This window comes from Syngnathus typhle, linkage group LG8, assembly GCF_033458585.1.
Source record: "Syngnathus typhle isolate RoL2023-S1 ecotype Sweden linkage group LG8, RoL_Styp_1.0, whole genome shotgun sequence".
Taxonomy (NCBI): domain Eukaryota; kingdom Metazoa; phylum Chordata; class Actinopteri; order Syngnathiformes; family Syngnathidae; genus Syngnathus; species Syngnathus typhle.
Genome location: NC_083745.1, coordinates 2,688,666 through 2,702,611, shown reverse-complemented (window position 1 = coordinate 2,702,611; position 13,946 = coordinate 2,688,666). Strand labels below are relative to the sequence as shown.

The window sequence follows — 13,946 nt, the reverse complement described above, 5'->3', positions numbered from 1 at the left end:
CAAAAAGATGCGCCGCTAGCATGTCGGTGCTCGTCATGTGAGCGTTGGCTATATCGTCCACTCGTTAAAACAAAATCGAGTGGGGGGGGGTCAAGAAAAGGGGTGGGGTCCATGCCACAGGCTACAACGCAGAACAAATGTAGCCTGTTTGCGTGGCTACGCTTTGCATGCGGACACACATCTCACGCCTCCTTCTTCTAGACCGGACGTTGTAAAATTCTTAAAAGTCGTGAACCAGCTTGAACATGCAGACCGTCCCTCCAACTGGCTGTAGCTAAAATTGCTGCTGATCCCGACTCTAAACTAAACGGAGATTTAGGGACAGGTTGCCATACATCTACAAAAAAACATGATGCTCATTACTCATCCTAGTCATCTTAAGTTAGCAAACAGACTTGAGTCCATGTAAATAGTGAAAAACCGCACCAGAATCTTCTCAAAGAACACAACACACAATGTTTTTATCCTCCCTTCTTGCTTCTTGGAGCCAAATGAAGTCCAATCCGTCACAACTGTGAAGTTTTAATAAGGTGTGTAATGCAGCGTCTCCTAATGGCCTTTGGCTTGGAATGGGCGTGCCGAGAGAGTGAGAGCGGGAGCGTGTTCTTGAGAGCAGCAGATGGAAAGTTTCGGCGCATCCTCCCCTCCTCCTTCCCATTCCCTCTGCTCTATCTTAATGATATGTCTTCTCCAAATATACAAGCGCTTTCATGAGAACTCGCAGCCTGCTCGCTGCGAGCATGTGGCCGCCAGGACGCGAGGGAGGCTTGTGTTTTCCCTCATCTTATCAGTCCGACCCTGTGCTATTTTGCGTGTTAATATAAGTAAGTGGGTCTTTGCCAAATCAAACTACAATGGGGGAGGGAAGGGTCAGACCTTCGCCGAGTCACAGCTCATGTGTATGTTGGAGTTTTGAGATTCACTAGAAGAAAAAAGGAAGCGAGACAAGTCCCAATAGTGGGATATTTTTGTCCAACCAGATTTCAGCCTGTATGTGTTGCTCTGCTAATCTTATCTGGCCAGGGCCTGCAGAATCAGTAGTGCAGGCCAGTTACGCATTAGCAAACTAGTTCAGATTCAAAATTCGTCCTCGCAACAATAACACCAGCGTTTTACCGACATCCGATTGGCTGCCTTGATTTCCGATGTGTGATTTATTTTTATTGAAATATTTTACGTGATTGTCATGTTATTAGAAAAATATTGATCCTTTCTGCCTCAGTCTTCTATTGCCTTAACATATTGATGGGAGAAAAAAAAAAATCCACTCATAACATTTAAATGATTATGGCAAAAAAACAATGTGCCAAAATCTTTTTCCCTAAAGGGAGGAAAAGTGTCACAAGTTAAAAAGCGGCGGTGATGCTCCAGTTTACAGTGAGGAGGAGGATTATTTCACCGACGTCTTCATCTCGCCGTGTCAGCACAAACAAAAACCCCCCCGAGGAGCACCAAAAATACACTTTGACAAGAAACATAAGCGCTGACGTCGCTAAATCCAGTCAACTTTGCAACCGGCTGTGATGTGCAAAATGGCAAACATGAACACATTTTTACGACAGCTCCTTGTGTGGTGAACTGCCGATCATTTAAACGGCACTCGCAAAATTTGTCGTGCTCTACCAACGCGCAATGCTAACTTTCTTAGCAAGCTACAAATTTTTGCCTGGGCCGTGACCCCTTTTACACCGGAGTGACCCCGGAGGATCGAAACGGTCTTACGCTAACAAGCGCTAGCTTGCCGCTAAGGGTCATTTCGGAACGACTTTTGTATACAATCAACAAGCGGGATGTTGATTCCTGCTTGTTGACTTGGCGGGCGAGCGACAAGCCGAGCAGCGGGCCCGCTCCCAGACGGCTAATCCGGTGCGGGGGGGTTTGGCCCGAGGGTTAGCTACACACACACACACACACACACACACACACACACACACACACACACACACACACACACACACACACACACACACACACACACACACACACACACACACACACACACACACACACACACACACACACACACACACATTCACGAACGTACTGTTTACTGCAAGAGCTGCCAGGCCGGTATGAGGTTGCTTTAAATATTTGGGGAGGTGAGCACATTGTTATGCCAAAACTCTGAGCAAGTGCAGACTTTCCGACATACTAAGCTGTGCGTACTCCCTAAATTTGCTTCCTGTTCAGTCGTTGTCTAGTTGCGACACAATCTTGTAAGGTAACGGATTGAAAACATTGGAAATGTTCCCGTTAAATGATTTCCTTTTAAAATAATTTTACTTTTACTAGAGTACTTTGTTCAGGTTCAGTATATGAGACATCCAACAGCATTCCATTGACTTACTTAGGAAAGTTGGAGGGTGGGAGTGTGTGTGTGTGTGTTGCTTAAAGAGAAACAAAAAAAATGAGGGAACAAAACAAAAACAAACTAATTTCCTTTGATTGGGGCTTTCTCAAAAGCAGAATAACAAAAGACACTCCAAAAAAATAACAACACCGCAGACAAAAAAAAAAATTACATAAACATCTCTGAGCTTGTAACATGAATAATTCAACAATTGGCACTTTGTCATCGAGTGCCTCTTCATTTCTCCTGGAGATAAAGGCGGGCAAACAGATGTTTTCACACATTAATGAGCGCTTTTCCTCGCAAAAAAACAAAAAAAACAGCTTTTGTTGGTTTAGGGAATTCCCTCAATGCGGCGGCCTTATGGGAAACAAATGGAGTTAGCGGCGTGTGGAAAGCGTAGCTCATCTTGGGTAATTGATCATCATCGCCGGCGTTTGTCTAATTCACATTCTGCGCCGTGCGAAATCGGGTTTCGCAGCTTTGGGAAGTACCAAAGTACAAACACGGACTTATTTTTACTTGCCTCGCTACTTTCATCACCGGGGTTGGGCCGAGCTTTTGGCTACACCTGCCGCCCCTTTACGGCGCGCCGGCGGACTGCTCGTCGGAGTGCGCCTGATGAGCCGGGGCTAATTCAAGGGGTGATTATGTAGTTTGCTGGACCACTAAACCTCTTTAAGCTGGTAATTACTGCCTATTTGAGCGAAGGGGGGCACTCCAAAAGGCATTGGTGAACGGCAGCCACAGCTGGAGGTGCGACGCCACTGCCGCCTTGGAGGAGGGGGTGGCCATGAGGGTGGAGGTCAACAGTGGGATGCCTTCGTATTTATAGCCCCGCCCCCTCCACTTGGTTCATAGAAATGACTTTATTGTTGTTGATTGTCATTTATTTCACTCGACTACGAGAGGGGGGAAATGTGCCGAAAGTCGATCCCCGACAGGAAGCAATTTGGGCACACTCTAATAACCGTGGCGATATTATTACATTATTAGCATAATTAGCCTTTTGCCCCTGACGGTTTAATTACAAAGTCAGCTTTGGGGAGGGTGAATAAAGCTGAAAAGTTAGTGAGGTAATTCCACAATTGCGCCCCGATGCTCGGCGACGTCTCATTCATCTCTACACGGTAGATCCTTTCACCTGCCCGTGCCCTCTTCCATCCGTCGCTTCTATATTTAGCTTTTTGCTAGCTTTCACGCGCTACAAGACTCCTTCCCTCTCCCCCCCTCTTTTATTTTCCTTCCATTTGCCTCCTCCCTCCTCTTGTTAAGTTTCCATTAAGTGCCCGAGCTGGGCCTTCTTTCTCCTCCTCCTGCTCATCTTCTCCATCAGTGCACCACTATGACAAATCAATGAGCTAATCCGTCGTAACAAACAAGTGAGCAGCACTTGCTTCACCTCCCGATTGCAGGACGGAGGTGAAGCGTGCAAGGTGTTTACAATAAGACATAAGACCAGTCGATTTAGTTGGGGGGGGGGGCGACTGGAAAATAACATCAAGTGAGGAAAATGTCGTGCTTTTCTTTTTTCCACCATCATGACGTGCCGTTTGTCTACATTCACCGCAAGCATGGCTGAATACAAAAATCCTCACACAACACCGAAAACATGCACACAAATTAGTGCTTGGGCCTTTTTTCATTGTGTTGGATTAAAAATGCAATAGAACAAGTCACATTGGAATGGTTTCAAATTAAATAGAAAAATTCAATGGGACACAGATCGCTGGATTAGAAAATAAAACAATGGAAGAACTATTTTTTTTATACGAGTTGAGTCAACGGGGACACACAAGCCCGTTGACGAACGAGCATGCTGATTATAAGCGGTTCAAAATGGCTGCATCCATCACAAGCAGAAATAACATAAGTGACATGCGGGGATGGGGCCATATAAGTAAGTACAAGGCATCGAGTTGCTGACTCCAGCCAGAAAAGAGATCCGACAATCCCGCGGATCACCAAAACAGCCTTAATGGATAGCGGCTAACAGCTAGCGCTAATGTGATTTCACACTGAAGCAGAGTTAATATATTGCTGGCTGAACACAACCAAGCTACACATACACCCACACACACTAAGGCTATGTTAAACTTTCTTCAAAGCCGCTGAACTTAATTTAAAGTGGTTTGATGTAAAACTGCTGATTTGATAAATAAAAGTAGCCAAAAAGTGCTTAATCCATTTTACAACTTAACTGAAGCTTGGCTGGAATTTGGGTGAGTAACTTGATAAAGGATCAGACCGGTCCATGTTCTTGCAATTTTGCAATATGTACCAAAATCCTGCCACATTATTGCAGTTCACTCATCAACGAGATGTGTTTTCCGGAAATTAAATATTCCTTTTTAATTTGATGATGTCATTATTTCTCAGTGACGAATGACATCTTAATGACAAATTTGCAGAAAGTGCAAAGTCAACTTAGATTTGTTGAGACTCGAGGAGGTCTCTAAAAATATGACAAGCTAACTTGTGACAGTATTTTCTAAACTTGGACTTGCCACACACTCTCCAATACCACAGCCATGGTGGGGAACTCCGCATCCCACCCACGCGCTGATGTCACGGTTGAGTGTGCGTGTGTATCTGCTGTCATGCATTAGCGCCCAACAGAGAATAATTTGTCATTTTAGAGTTATTCGGTTTTTTTCCCCTCCATGAAACCCATACACACATAAACACTCATACACAAAGGTACACGCTGGCAAGTTGATAGCACACAGTTGATAATGAAAGTGAGGAGAAAGTGTGAAAAAGCGTGTGTGTATGACACCATTAATCACATCGGTGATTATGAGTACACACACTCAAAACTTATTAGGATACGTCAACATGGTGGCTCTGTTGCATTTCATAATCATATGTAATAGTTATTTTTTTCGCTTTGTGTGGGAGAGGTCAGGCAGCGCCTCGGAGCGAGGGTCCATTCTGACCTCTTGCTCGGGTTACCAAATATGCTTCCGTGCCTTTGTAAAAAAAAGAGATCATCCATCATTCTGTCCATCAATCAGAGAACAGATGGCCTTTCATGTAATCTGTCGGGACCCCTCTGGACTGGTCATAGCACTACCCCCGATCCCAGTACCTCACCATCACTACTGACGCCACACTGAATCACTCCCAGTTGCATACAAACTCCCAAGGGTCACTATTTGGCAAAGATGGCTCATCATGCTATTGTTTTTTTTTTTTTTGATACTTTAACAAAAGCGAGCGTTTGTGCATGCGTGTGTGTGAGGAGGTCAGTCAACAATAAAAGATGCCCCCCCCCCCTTGTCTGCCTTTGGTCTCTAGGGCCTGTCAAGAGGGATAATTGATGATGTTTTCATTATAAGGTGTAGGCCAAAGTGGGGGTTGGGGGCAACGGAATGAGCGCACATATGTACGTGTGTGTGTGTGTGTGTGTGTGTGTGTGTGTGTGTCAGAAGTTGACTCAGCTGCCTTCCTTGCTTGACACCAAGTGGCGTCTGCTACCTTTAATTTGGGCTGGGAGTTAGTCGTAAACCCAAATCTCTGAATCTATATAAAAGGTTGATTGTCATCAATGGTTTCCCTAAACGACAATGACATTCAAATAATTCAATTATTTTTAAACTTGAACAATGTTTTCATCCGCAATGAACTTCTACTAATCGATAACATTGATAAATCGCCCGCCGTGCGGTTTGACGCCGTGGAAGGTCCAACACACACAGGCAGTGTAAGTCCTAAAGATCCCGGCGGCATTTTCAGCGCCTCCCAGAAAGCATCTGAGAGCGAGCAAAGAACGACGACTTGTTCTCTGTTGTCACGGCCGTCACGCCAGGCCGCTGGCGCGAGCGCGCCGCCGTCTGTCAACTCTTCCAAAAGCGTAAAGAGCTGGCGCCTCCGATTCTGACAGCCATTAGGCTGCATTACGATTGTAATCGCGTAGGGAGGAGGAGACATGACCGCACGCGGCGAGACGGACATTGCGTCTTTGTTTGTCTTTGACGGGAGCTCAAGACGGACGGACGGACGGACGGTCAGCTGATGTGCTGTCTCGTCGCTCTGATGAGACAACAACAATCATGCGGCAAGCAGCATTGAGACACGTGGGACAGACTTTGGATAAAGTCTTAGAATGGGAGGCCCGAAAACATTGGTGAAAAGATTTCTATTTTAAGGCTCAACGGCCTTTGACTCAATTGGACACATTGTGGCAAGATGGCGAAATGGCAGAATTAAAGGATGAAGTGGCATTTCTAAGAATAAAAAGAAAAATCACTTTTAAGAGTTAGATAAAAAAAAAAAAAAAAAAATCTCCCTCCTACCCCCCCGGAGTCAACATTTGGGACTTTCCAGCACTTCCAAATTTCTTGGTAAAATGAAGAATTAAGATTTGGGAGGAACGACAACAGGGTGGAGTGATTTTTGTCCACGAGGTCAGCGTTTGCTCATGAGTACAAAGCGACGCTATTTGAAGGGCGAACTGATGATCCTGCCCCAGGTGACCGTTGTGATGACATGTTCAGGCTCCAGCAATAAACAGCCTCAGACTGACGCCGTCTGAGGCCGACTTTGGAAGCCCGCGGGAGAGCTCGGCACCGAGAGTGACGAATGGCAACGACAACGGATGCTAATTTCTTGCTAAGGGGCGCGTTATACTTGAAAGTGCTCAGTTGCAATGTGCGAGACGAAGACGTTCACCAAAATAGCAATCATAAAAACTGGACTAGCCCGCTAATCCAATTCACTTATCAATAAAACTTCCCAAATGATATAAGAGTTGTTCCATGGCTTTTCTGCCGGTGCCTGAACGAATGATGTCGCTTTTCACAAAACCTCACTTTGTGTGCGGTTAAATTAGCCTCTAATTGTATTAACGGTGGATTATGCCTTCCAGTTGGATTTTTTTTTCTGAATACGCTCTTGGTGCGTTTTATACGTTTTAAATGGGAGAAAAGGAGGCGGGGAGGGGGAGGGCGGGTCGCCGAGCCGGCTTGGCTCCGTTTACGAGCTGCGATCGCGGCTGCCTCTCGTTACGGCGACTGTGTGTACAAATAGGCAGGGAGCTCAGCCAGCCAGCAATGGGAGTGTTAGCGATAATGTGTACGAGATCGCGGCGCAGTCTGCCAGCTAACACGCTAACACCATTGCCCCTCCCTGGTGGAGGCAGGCAGCCATGAACGTGAATAACAGTTGGGGGGGGGCGTGCTTGTGAATTCCATCTAATTACTCCATCACATAATTTCACAAATTGCCTTTTCAGAGGGGAGAGGAGCGCGGATCACGGGGCGCGTCGGGGGATCGGAGGCCCGAGCTTTCATTTACTTCTCATTTCTTGTTAAATTAAACAAGAAAATACCATTTGGATGAAAGCAAAGGGGGTTAGGGGCAGCAGGGTGTACATTCCAAATGCATGACGGGATGCTTTGAAGCCACTCGGCCGGGTTTCCTACCTCAGAGGCCAGCTCTGATACTTATGCCAAGGCTTTGCAGGCATCGGGTCACTCTTCACTATCTCGCAACCAAAAATTGGGGTCCTTTTTTTTTTCAGGTTCTATATGTGGTTCATTTTCAAATCTACGCATGCAACTTTTCTTCAAATCGAAAATCTGATGCGGAAACGGCTGGCTCGACGCCTCCTGCCATCTCCTGGCAGCTTCATCCTGCCACCCACCTTCTCTTCCACTCATGCACAACAGCGACTCCCCTGAGGGGGCAGCAATGGGGGGGGAGTGGTGTGCCCGCTGCTCTAGTCTAGTTTTGCTGTATCAACATCTTCTCCTGCATGCGTGCTCAATTATTAAATACACTTGAAAGATAATGGGGGGGGGGGGGGTCTTTGTTGATGTGCATGTATCCAATTGGTGTAAGACAAAAAGCAGCAGCTGAGACACTGAAGCGACTCGTAAGTGTGGCATTAACTGGAAAGCAGTACGATTAAAATAAATGGCGATACAATAAAAATGATGCGTGCCATAAAAGCAGGCGGAAGCAGTTATTCACACATTACAGCCAGATAGCTTTGGGCACAACCTACGGGAACTTCCATGGAATCATGAAATAAAAGGAATAAGACTAAAAAGGCAGGAGAAAGAAATCACGATAAGGAGAGGAATTAGTGTCGTTTGCGTCTTTATCTCCAAGCGCACGCACGAAGGAGCAGCTGTCCGCCACTGGCCACGCCCACACTCACATGGACAATCGAGTTTTCGCCCGACCCCAATGTGCCGCCGTTAATTTGCCGTTATTTCCTGGGCGTTTAGATCGAGATTGTAAATCAAGCCTCGTGTGCTGAGGGGACGAATCTCGCCCGCAGCGTTGGCGTGACACTTTGGGTTGGACGAGTTCAAGTGTAAAGACGAACTCCATCAAGGCCTCACTGAGAAAGGAACTGATCTTGTGGTCCGCAGCCGCCGCAGCTGCTATCAGCACATCACAAGGTGCTTCTCACAGTTTTAAGTCTCCTTAAAAGAATGACATGTTTGTTTTTAATAAGCGCTCTGTTAAAGCGTCCCCACAAGCCACGAGCCCGTGGGGGTGCGTCTCGCTCCGAGCAGATGCCAACACAAGCGTGCGTTTATAAACGAGAGGTACAGCGTGACAGTCGGAAAAGATGATGAAGAATGAGCGAGCTGTGATCAGGCGGGCATTGATGTGTTGTTTGGCGTGCCAAAAACCAACGCGGCTGCTGTTCTCACGCGAAATGCAATGCTGAGAGCAACCGAGGAACAACGTGTTGGATGTTATATATAAAAGGGGATGGCCATTTTAAAATCATGAGTCTTGTCTTATGATATTAGTGGTGTTCAAAGCAAACTCACCGTTAGGTGCTGGAAGAGCCACGCCCGCATGATGTTGGTGGCCACCTTAGGGAAGATGCCCCTCTTCTTGTTACGTTTCTTTTCCTTATCCGGGTCGTCGTCGTCGCCCGTGCTCGGCGAGGCCACACTGTTGTCCAGGCCGTCGCCTGTAAAAAAAAAAAAATCGAAAAAGAAGGCGAGACATTAGAAGCACCATTTGTTGACGTCAAGCACCTCAAAGGGCGATAAAATAGCGATTGGGGGGGGCGGGGGTTTGTAGGAAAACGCTACAATAGCCCAAAGTGAATAGCGCGCATCACAACCGCATTCATTTTTAATACTTTTATAAATATCCCTGCCTTTCATAACCCCCACAGTCAAAACATGGCGCGCATCCCAGCACAAAGGACTTGTAAGGTCGCATTTCCCCACTCAGCCATCCTGGCCCGCGCAGAATTGAAACTGACAGAGAGATTTAGTCTTTATTATCCTTCATGTGGAGGAGGAGGGGGGGAGGTGGGGGGCATAGAATAGTTATTCCGCCATTTGACTCGCGCTAGAAAACAGTAACACGGCAGTACAAAAGGGGAGCCTGGCAAATAAAAGGTAGCGCGGGAAAAAACGGCGCTCACAAAGCTAGCTGCTTTTCATAACAATGGCGTCACGGGTGCTTACAGCAACCTGTAGGGCTTCGATAAGGCGCTATATTAAGGCCAGTTCACCTCACCTGAGGGGGAAGACGGCTTAAAACGGGTTGGGTGGGGGGGGGGCGTTTCTTTCAAAGGCTTTTTTTTCCCCTTTACATTCACGCATATACTGTACCTATATACATCTCACCAATTACTGTTAGCGCTCTGTATGAGCCTAATTGTTGTTATCAGTATTCAAAATAAGAAGGCAGACGGCATTCATCAAAGAAACGGTAAACAAGCGACTGAGCTGAGCTGCCAGCGCGGCGGGGGGAAAAAAAACACAAATAAAAAGCGCCGCGAGAATCGGCTGCGGTTATTTATTGATTACACACAAAGCACTTTTAAAGCGGGCTCGGCTTCCGGCGGCGCGGGAGCGACACCTCGCTAAACCTCGAGCACATTGATAATTAATGGGGATGTTGGCGCTAATCCGGCTGGAGATGACTTTTTTTTTCCACGCCCGCCGCCATCAGCGGAATAATCAGCGGCCTAAAACCTGGGGCCTTTGCTCCCCATTACCTCGGGCAAAAGAATTCCTGAAAGCGTGCCTGCGGGGCACCTGAATTATACACGCCATTAGGATAGCGAGCGCGCCCGGATCAGTACTGCCAGCTCCCGCAACACCGAGATGCATATGCGCACATATGGAGAGCTTTTTAATGAAGTCGCAGTGATAAAACAAGCTTCCACAGACACAGGTGCGAGCATTAATAATGCACAAGAAAATGGCGGCCGGGCAATACGAAAAGGTTTCCCGCTTGGAGAGTCACTCGAAGCTGGGCTCGGCACCTCTCAATATGTCTGATTGGTTCCGGTTGCAGGAGCCGCAAGTATCAAATAGCGCAAGAGCAGATCCGAAGAACCCCCAAATCAACCATAATAGAATTTGCACACTAAAACTACAATTCCCAGAATGCAACAGCAGGTTCGAGCTAATAAAGTGTTCTGATTTCTTTAAGAGTCCAATTTAAGTTCAGACATGGCGCATGCGTACGGGTCCGTCCGTCCGTGCGGCCGAGGCGTTTGTAATCCAAGAGCAGATTTTCATTGGAAGCAAATGCTCAGAATCCGCTGTAAAGAGCAGCTCATGTTCAGCAAAGCCTACAATAACAAACCCAAGGGCTCGTCCCGTGCGAGTTGGGAAAACAGAAGCAAATGGCGCGCTGGCAACGGCGAGCCACTGAGCCAGCGAGCGAGGGAAGGGGGGGAGGGATGGAGGCAATCATGGGAAGTATAGCAAACTACGCATTTAAAGATGCTTACCTAGTTTTCGTTTCTTTCTCTTGTATGTAATATGTTTATAAAGACAAATTTTCAACTCAAAGCCTTCTTCCTAACCCGGGTTATGATCCAGTTTTGGTTTCGCTTATGCTTCTGGTTACCTAGACCACGGAGGAAGCGCCGTCAATTTTATTCTGGCCGCAATTTGATACCAATCACCTCCGCCAGGTCTGGGGCTAATTTCTGCCGAAGGGAAGCGTGGCGGAGGAGGAAGTGCAAAGGGGGGGAGGGAAGGTGGTTGACATGTTGAGGAAGTGTTGGCATAATTAAAATTTGAAAAGAGAGGTCCAGCAAGGGCTAAGGCTCCGAACATTCAAGATGGCCGGCCTTACGCCAAAACGCCCCAAACACACTCAAGACACCCAAGACATCAAAACAACCAGGAAGAAGAAGAAGAGGTTGAAGAAGGGCTGAATCAATGAAGGGTGGTGCTTGGCCATGGGGGTGTGAGGCTTTGTGTGTGTGCGTGTGTATGTGTGTGTGCGCAACATGCATGCATGCATGCATGCATAGATGTGCATCGGTCTGTGAGCGTGCGTCCTTTTCTTTATGTGTGTGTGTTTCCGAGCACGGCAGTTGTGTGTGTGCGCGTGTGTGTGTGTGTGTGTGTGTGGCAATTAAGGAGCAGGCCAGTGACTGGAAGGAGCCAGGGGCAATTGAAATGCCCCGGGGCCAACCAAGGGAAAGAATATTTTATCAGTCGCCTCACACGCTGAAGTACACACAGACACACACTCACACACACACACACACACATTGGGAGCAAACAGATAATGACGTAAAAAGTAGGTTAGTCTTGGCCGTGTTTGGCCGAGCATTTCCACTGGCGTAGTTAGCATTAGCCGCTTCCATGCTAATTCGGCGGCAGTGGCTTTTATTCATTGTTTCTTATTCCCGATTCCTTATGAAATATTTTTTTTGTCAGAAAAAGGATGTTTCAAATCATTTGGAAAAGGAAGAGGGGGGAAATGAATTTTTTTTTTGTGTAAAAAAAAAAAAATGCAATCAGCAATCAAGTGATGGGTTAGTAACAAAGACTAAACAGTTTTGGGGGATTTGTATCTGACGCTTTGAGATAATCAACAAAATATTTAAAAATATTTGATTTTTTTTTTTTTAATCCGGCCATGTATTGGATTTGAAACAACAGCAGCACAATCCAAATTGCGCTTGAACATAAAAGCGCGATCAAGACGACTAATGACGCTTCATATCTTTAGCGTTACGTCTTAAGGCGAACGCTGACATTATCGCTCGCTATCTGGGCTAATCTGTTATGATCTGATTACAAGCCGTGGCTCGCGCCGCGCCACGTCGGAGGTGTGGGACGTTTGTTTCCAGCGCCTGGAAATATGAACAGCCGCCAATTTCTGTCACTCCGTCATGTGTGAAAGCGTGCCGTCTTGCTCGCGGTGCCCCGTGGGAGAATTATGACATTTAAGCTTTCTAATATATCCATTTGTTTGCTTCAAAGTGCCAAACGCGCAAAGGGTGATGAATATTAGCTTCGTGCCAGATGTCATGAGCATGAGAATCGTTTACAGTTGGAGATTTTATGGAGCGTATTTTGGATTTAAGAGGGAAGAAGTCACGCGAAGGCTCATTTCTGCTTTGTCAAGTGACCTCTACCGAGCTTGTCTTACATAACGGCGCGCCAGACCGGGCCGGGACGAGACGCGGGCCCCGGGGCCTCACTATCAGGTTCCACGCGCCGGACTCTCGTGTAGCAGGTGAGCCGGCCGGCCGAAATCCAGGTGCTGCTCACAGAGGCAACATTCACGCGGTGGAGGGAAATCAGAAGCAGCTTGGATTTTCTTTCAGCTCACGTGTGACTTTTCCTTGGCAACCGCATATGCGATCAAATCTGGAAAAGATCGGATGTAGGAAGCGGTGTTGAAAACCCGTCGAGACTGATCAAACGATGGAAGATCATTTACGATTGAACGCTTCTGATTGCAAAATAGCGCAATGTGAAGACTGAACAGAAAAGAAAAAAATGTCTCCGTTGCCAAACGGCGCATTCCCAGCAATCCTCGTTGGGCTCACAAGAAGAAGGAGCCGGAAAATAAGTGACGCTTATTGTAGTCAGGCCATTCAGAAGCTCTAAAGCTGGGGGCTGGGGGGGCGCTTACAAGGGGGACCCTCCCATCTGCCAAATATTCTGAACATACTGGAATTCCAAGATTCTAAAGCCAAGCTAGAATTTCAAAAGCATCTCTCCTTTTACGGCACCCAAAAAAAAAAAAAAATCTTATTTTCTTCACGGGATGTTCCACAAGACAACGTTCCAAAAATGGCTACTAAATGTATTCCAAAACACACTTGGACACAAAACACTCTGAGTAACCAAAACGTTTTTTTGGGGGAGGAGAGGCGAGAGAAATTCACCCCCGCCTCCACAACATTGGGCGCATAATGACATGCGCTGCGGACAAAACAAGACGGCGGCGCGGCACGGCTCGTCTAGACTTTCCCTTCCTGCCCGCGCCAGGGAGCCACGCCACTATTTTGGGATCGCAATGCAGTGGGATCCCATCCCAATGCCAGGATAGAGTTCACTAAGCGGAACATAAAAACAAACAAAAAAGAGGCAGTGGAGTTGTTGTGACAGCAAAAAAAAAAAAAGGTGCAACGGGGTCAAGTTCACGTCACCGCTGAGTCACAAATGTGTGCTTGAAAGTGGATTTCTGTAGGCCACTGTCAACAATGCCTTTAAATTTCAAACCCTTTTGACGAGTCGTGGAAATTCGCTTGTTTCACACAGAGACCCCGCCAAAGCATCAAGTGCAGCTCTTAAACAGACATGAACGGGAGGCAGTCAAGTGCTTTTGTGCGTGCGGCAAAAGGTCG

The 13,946-nt window shown here is 46.9% G+C and overlaps 1 protein-coding gene across 3 annotated transcripts in view; it reads right to left on the bottom strand.

The window, feature by feature from the left end:
- LOC133158144 (homeobox protein Meis1) overlaps positions 1-13,946 on the bottom strand; it is a 53,782-nt gene that overhangs the window by 16,609 nt on the left and 23,227 nt on the right. For all 3 annotated transcript variants that reach the window (XM_061285100.1, XM_061285097.1, XM_061285099.1), the window contains exon 8: positions 9,145-9,290. In XM_061285100.1, coding sequence (XP_061141084.1) covers positions 9,145-9,290 — 146 coding nt within the window. The remainder of the gene's footprint in view (positions 1-9,144; positions 9,291-13,946) is intronic.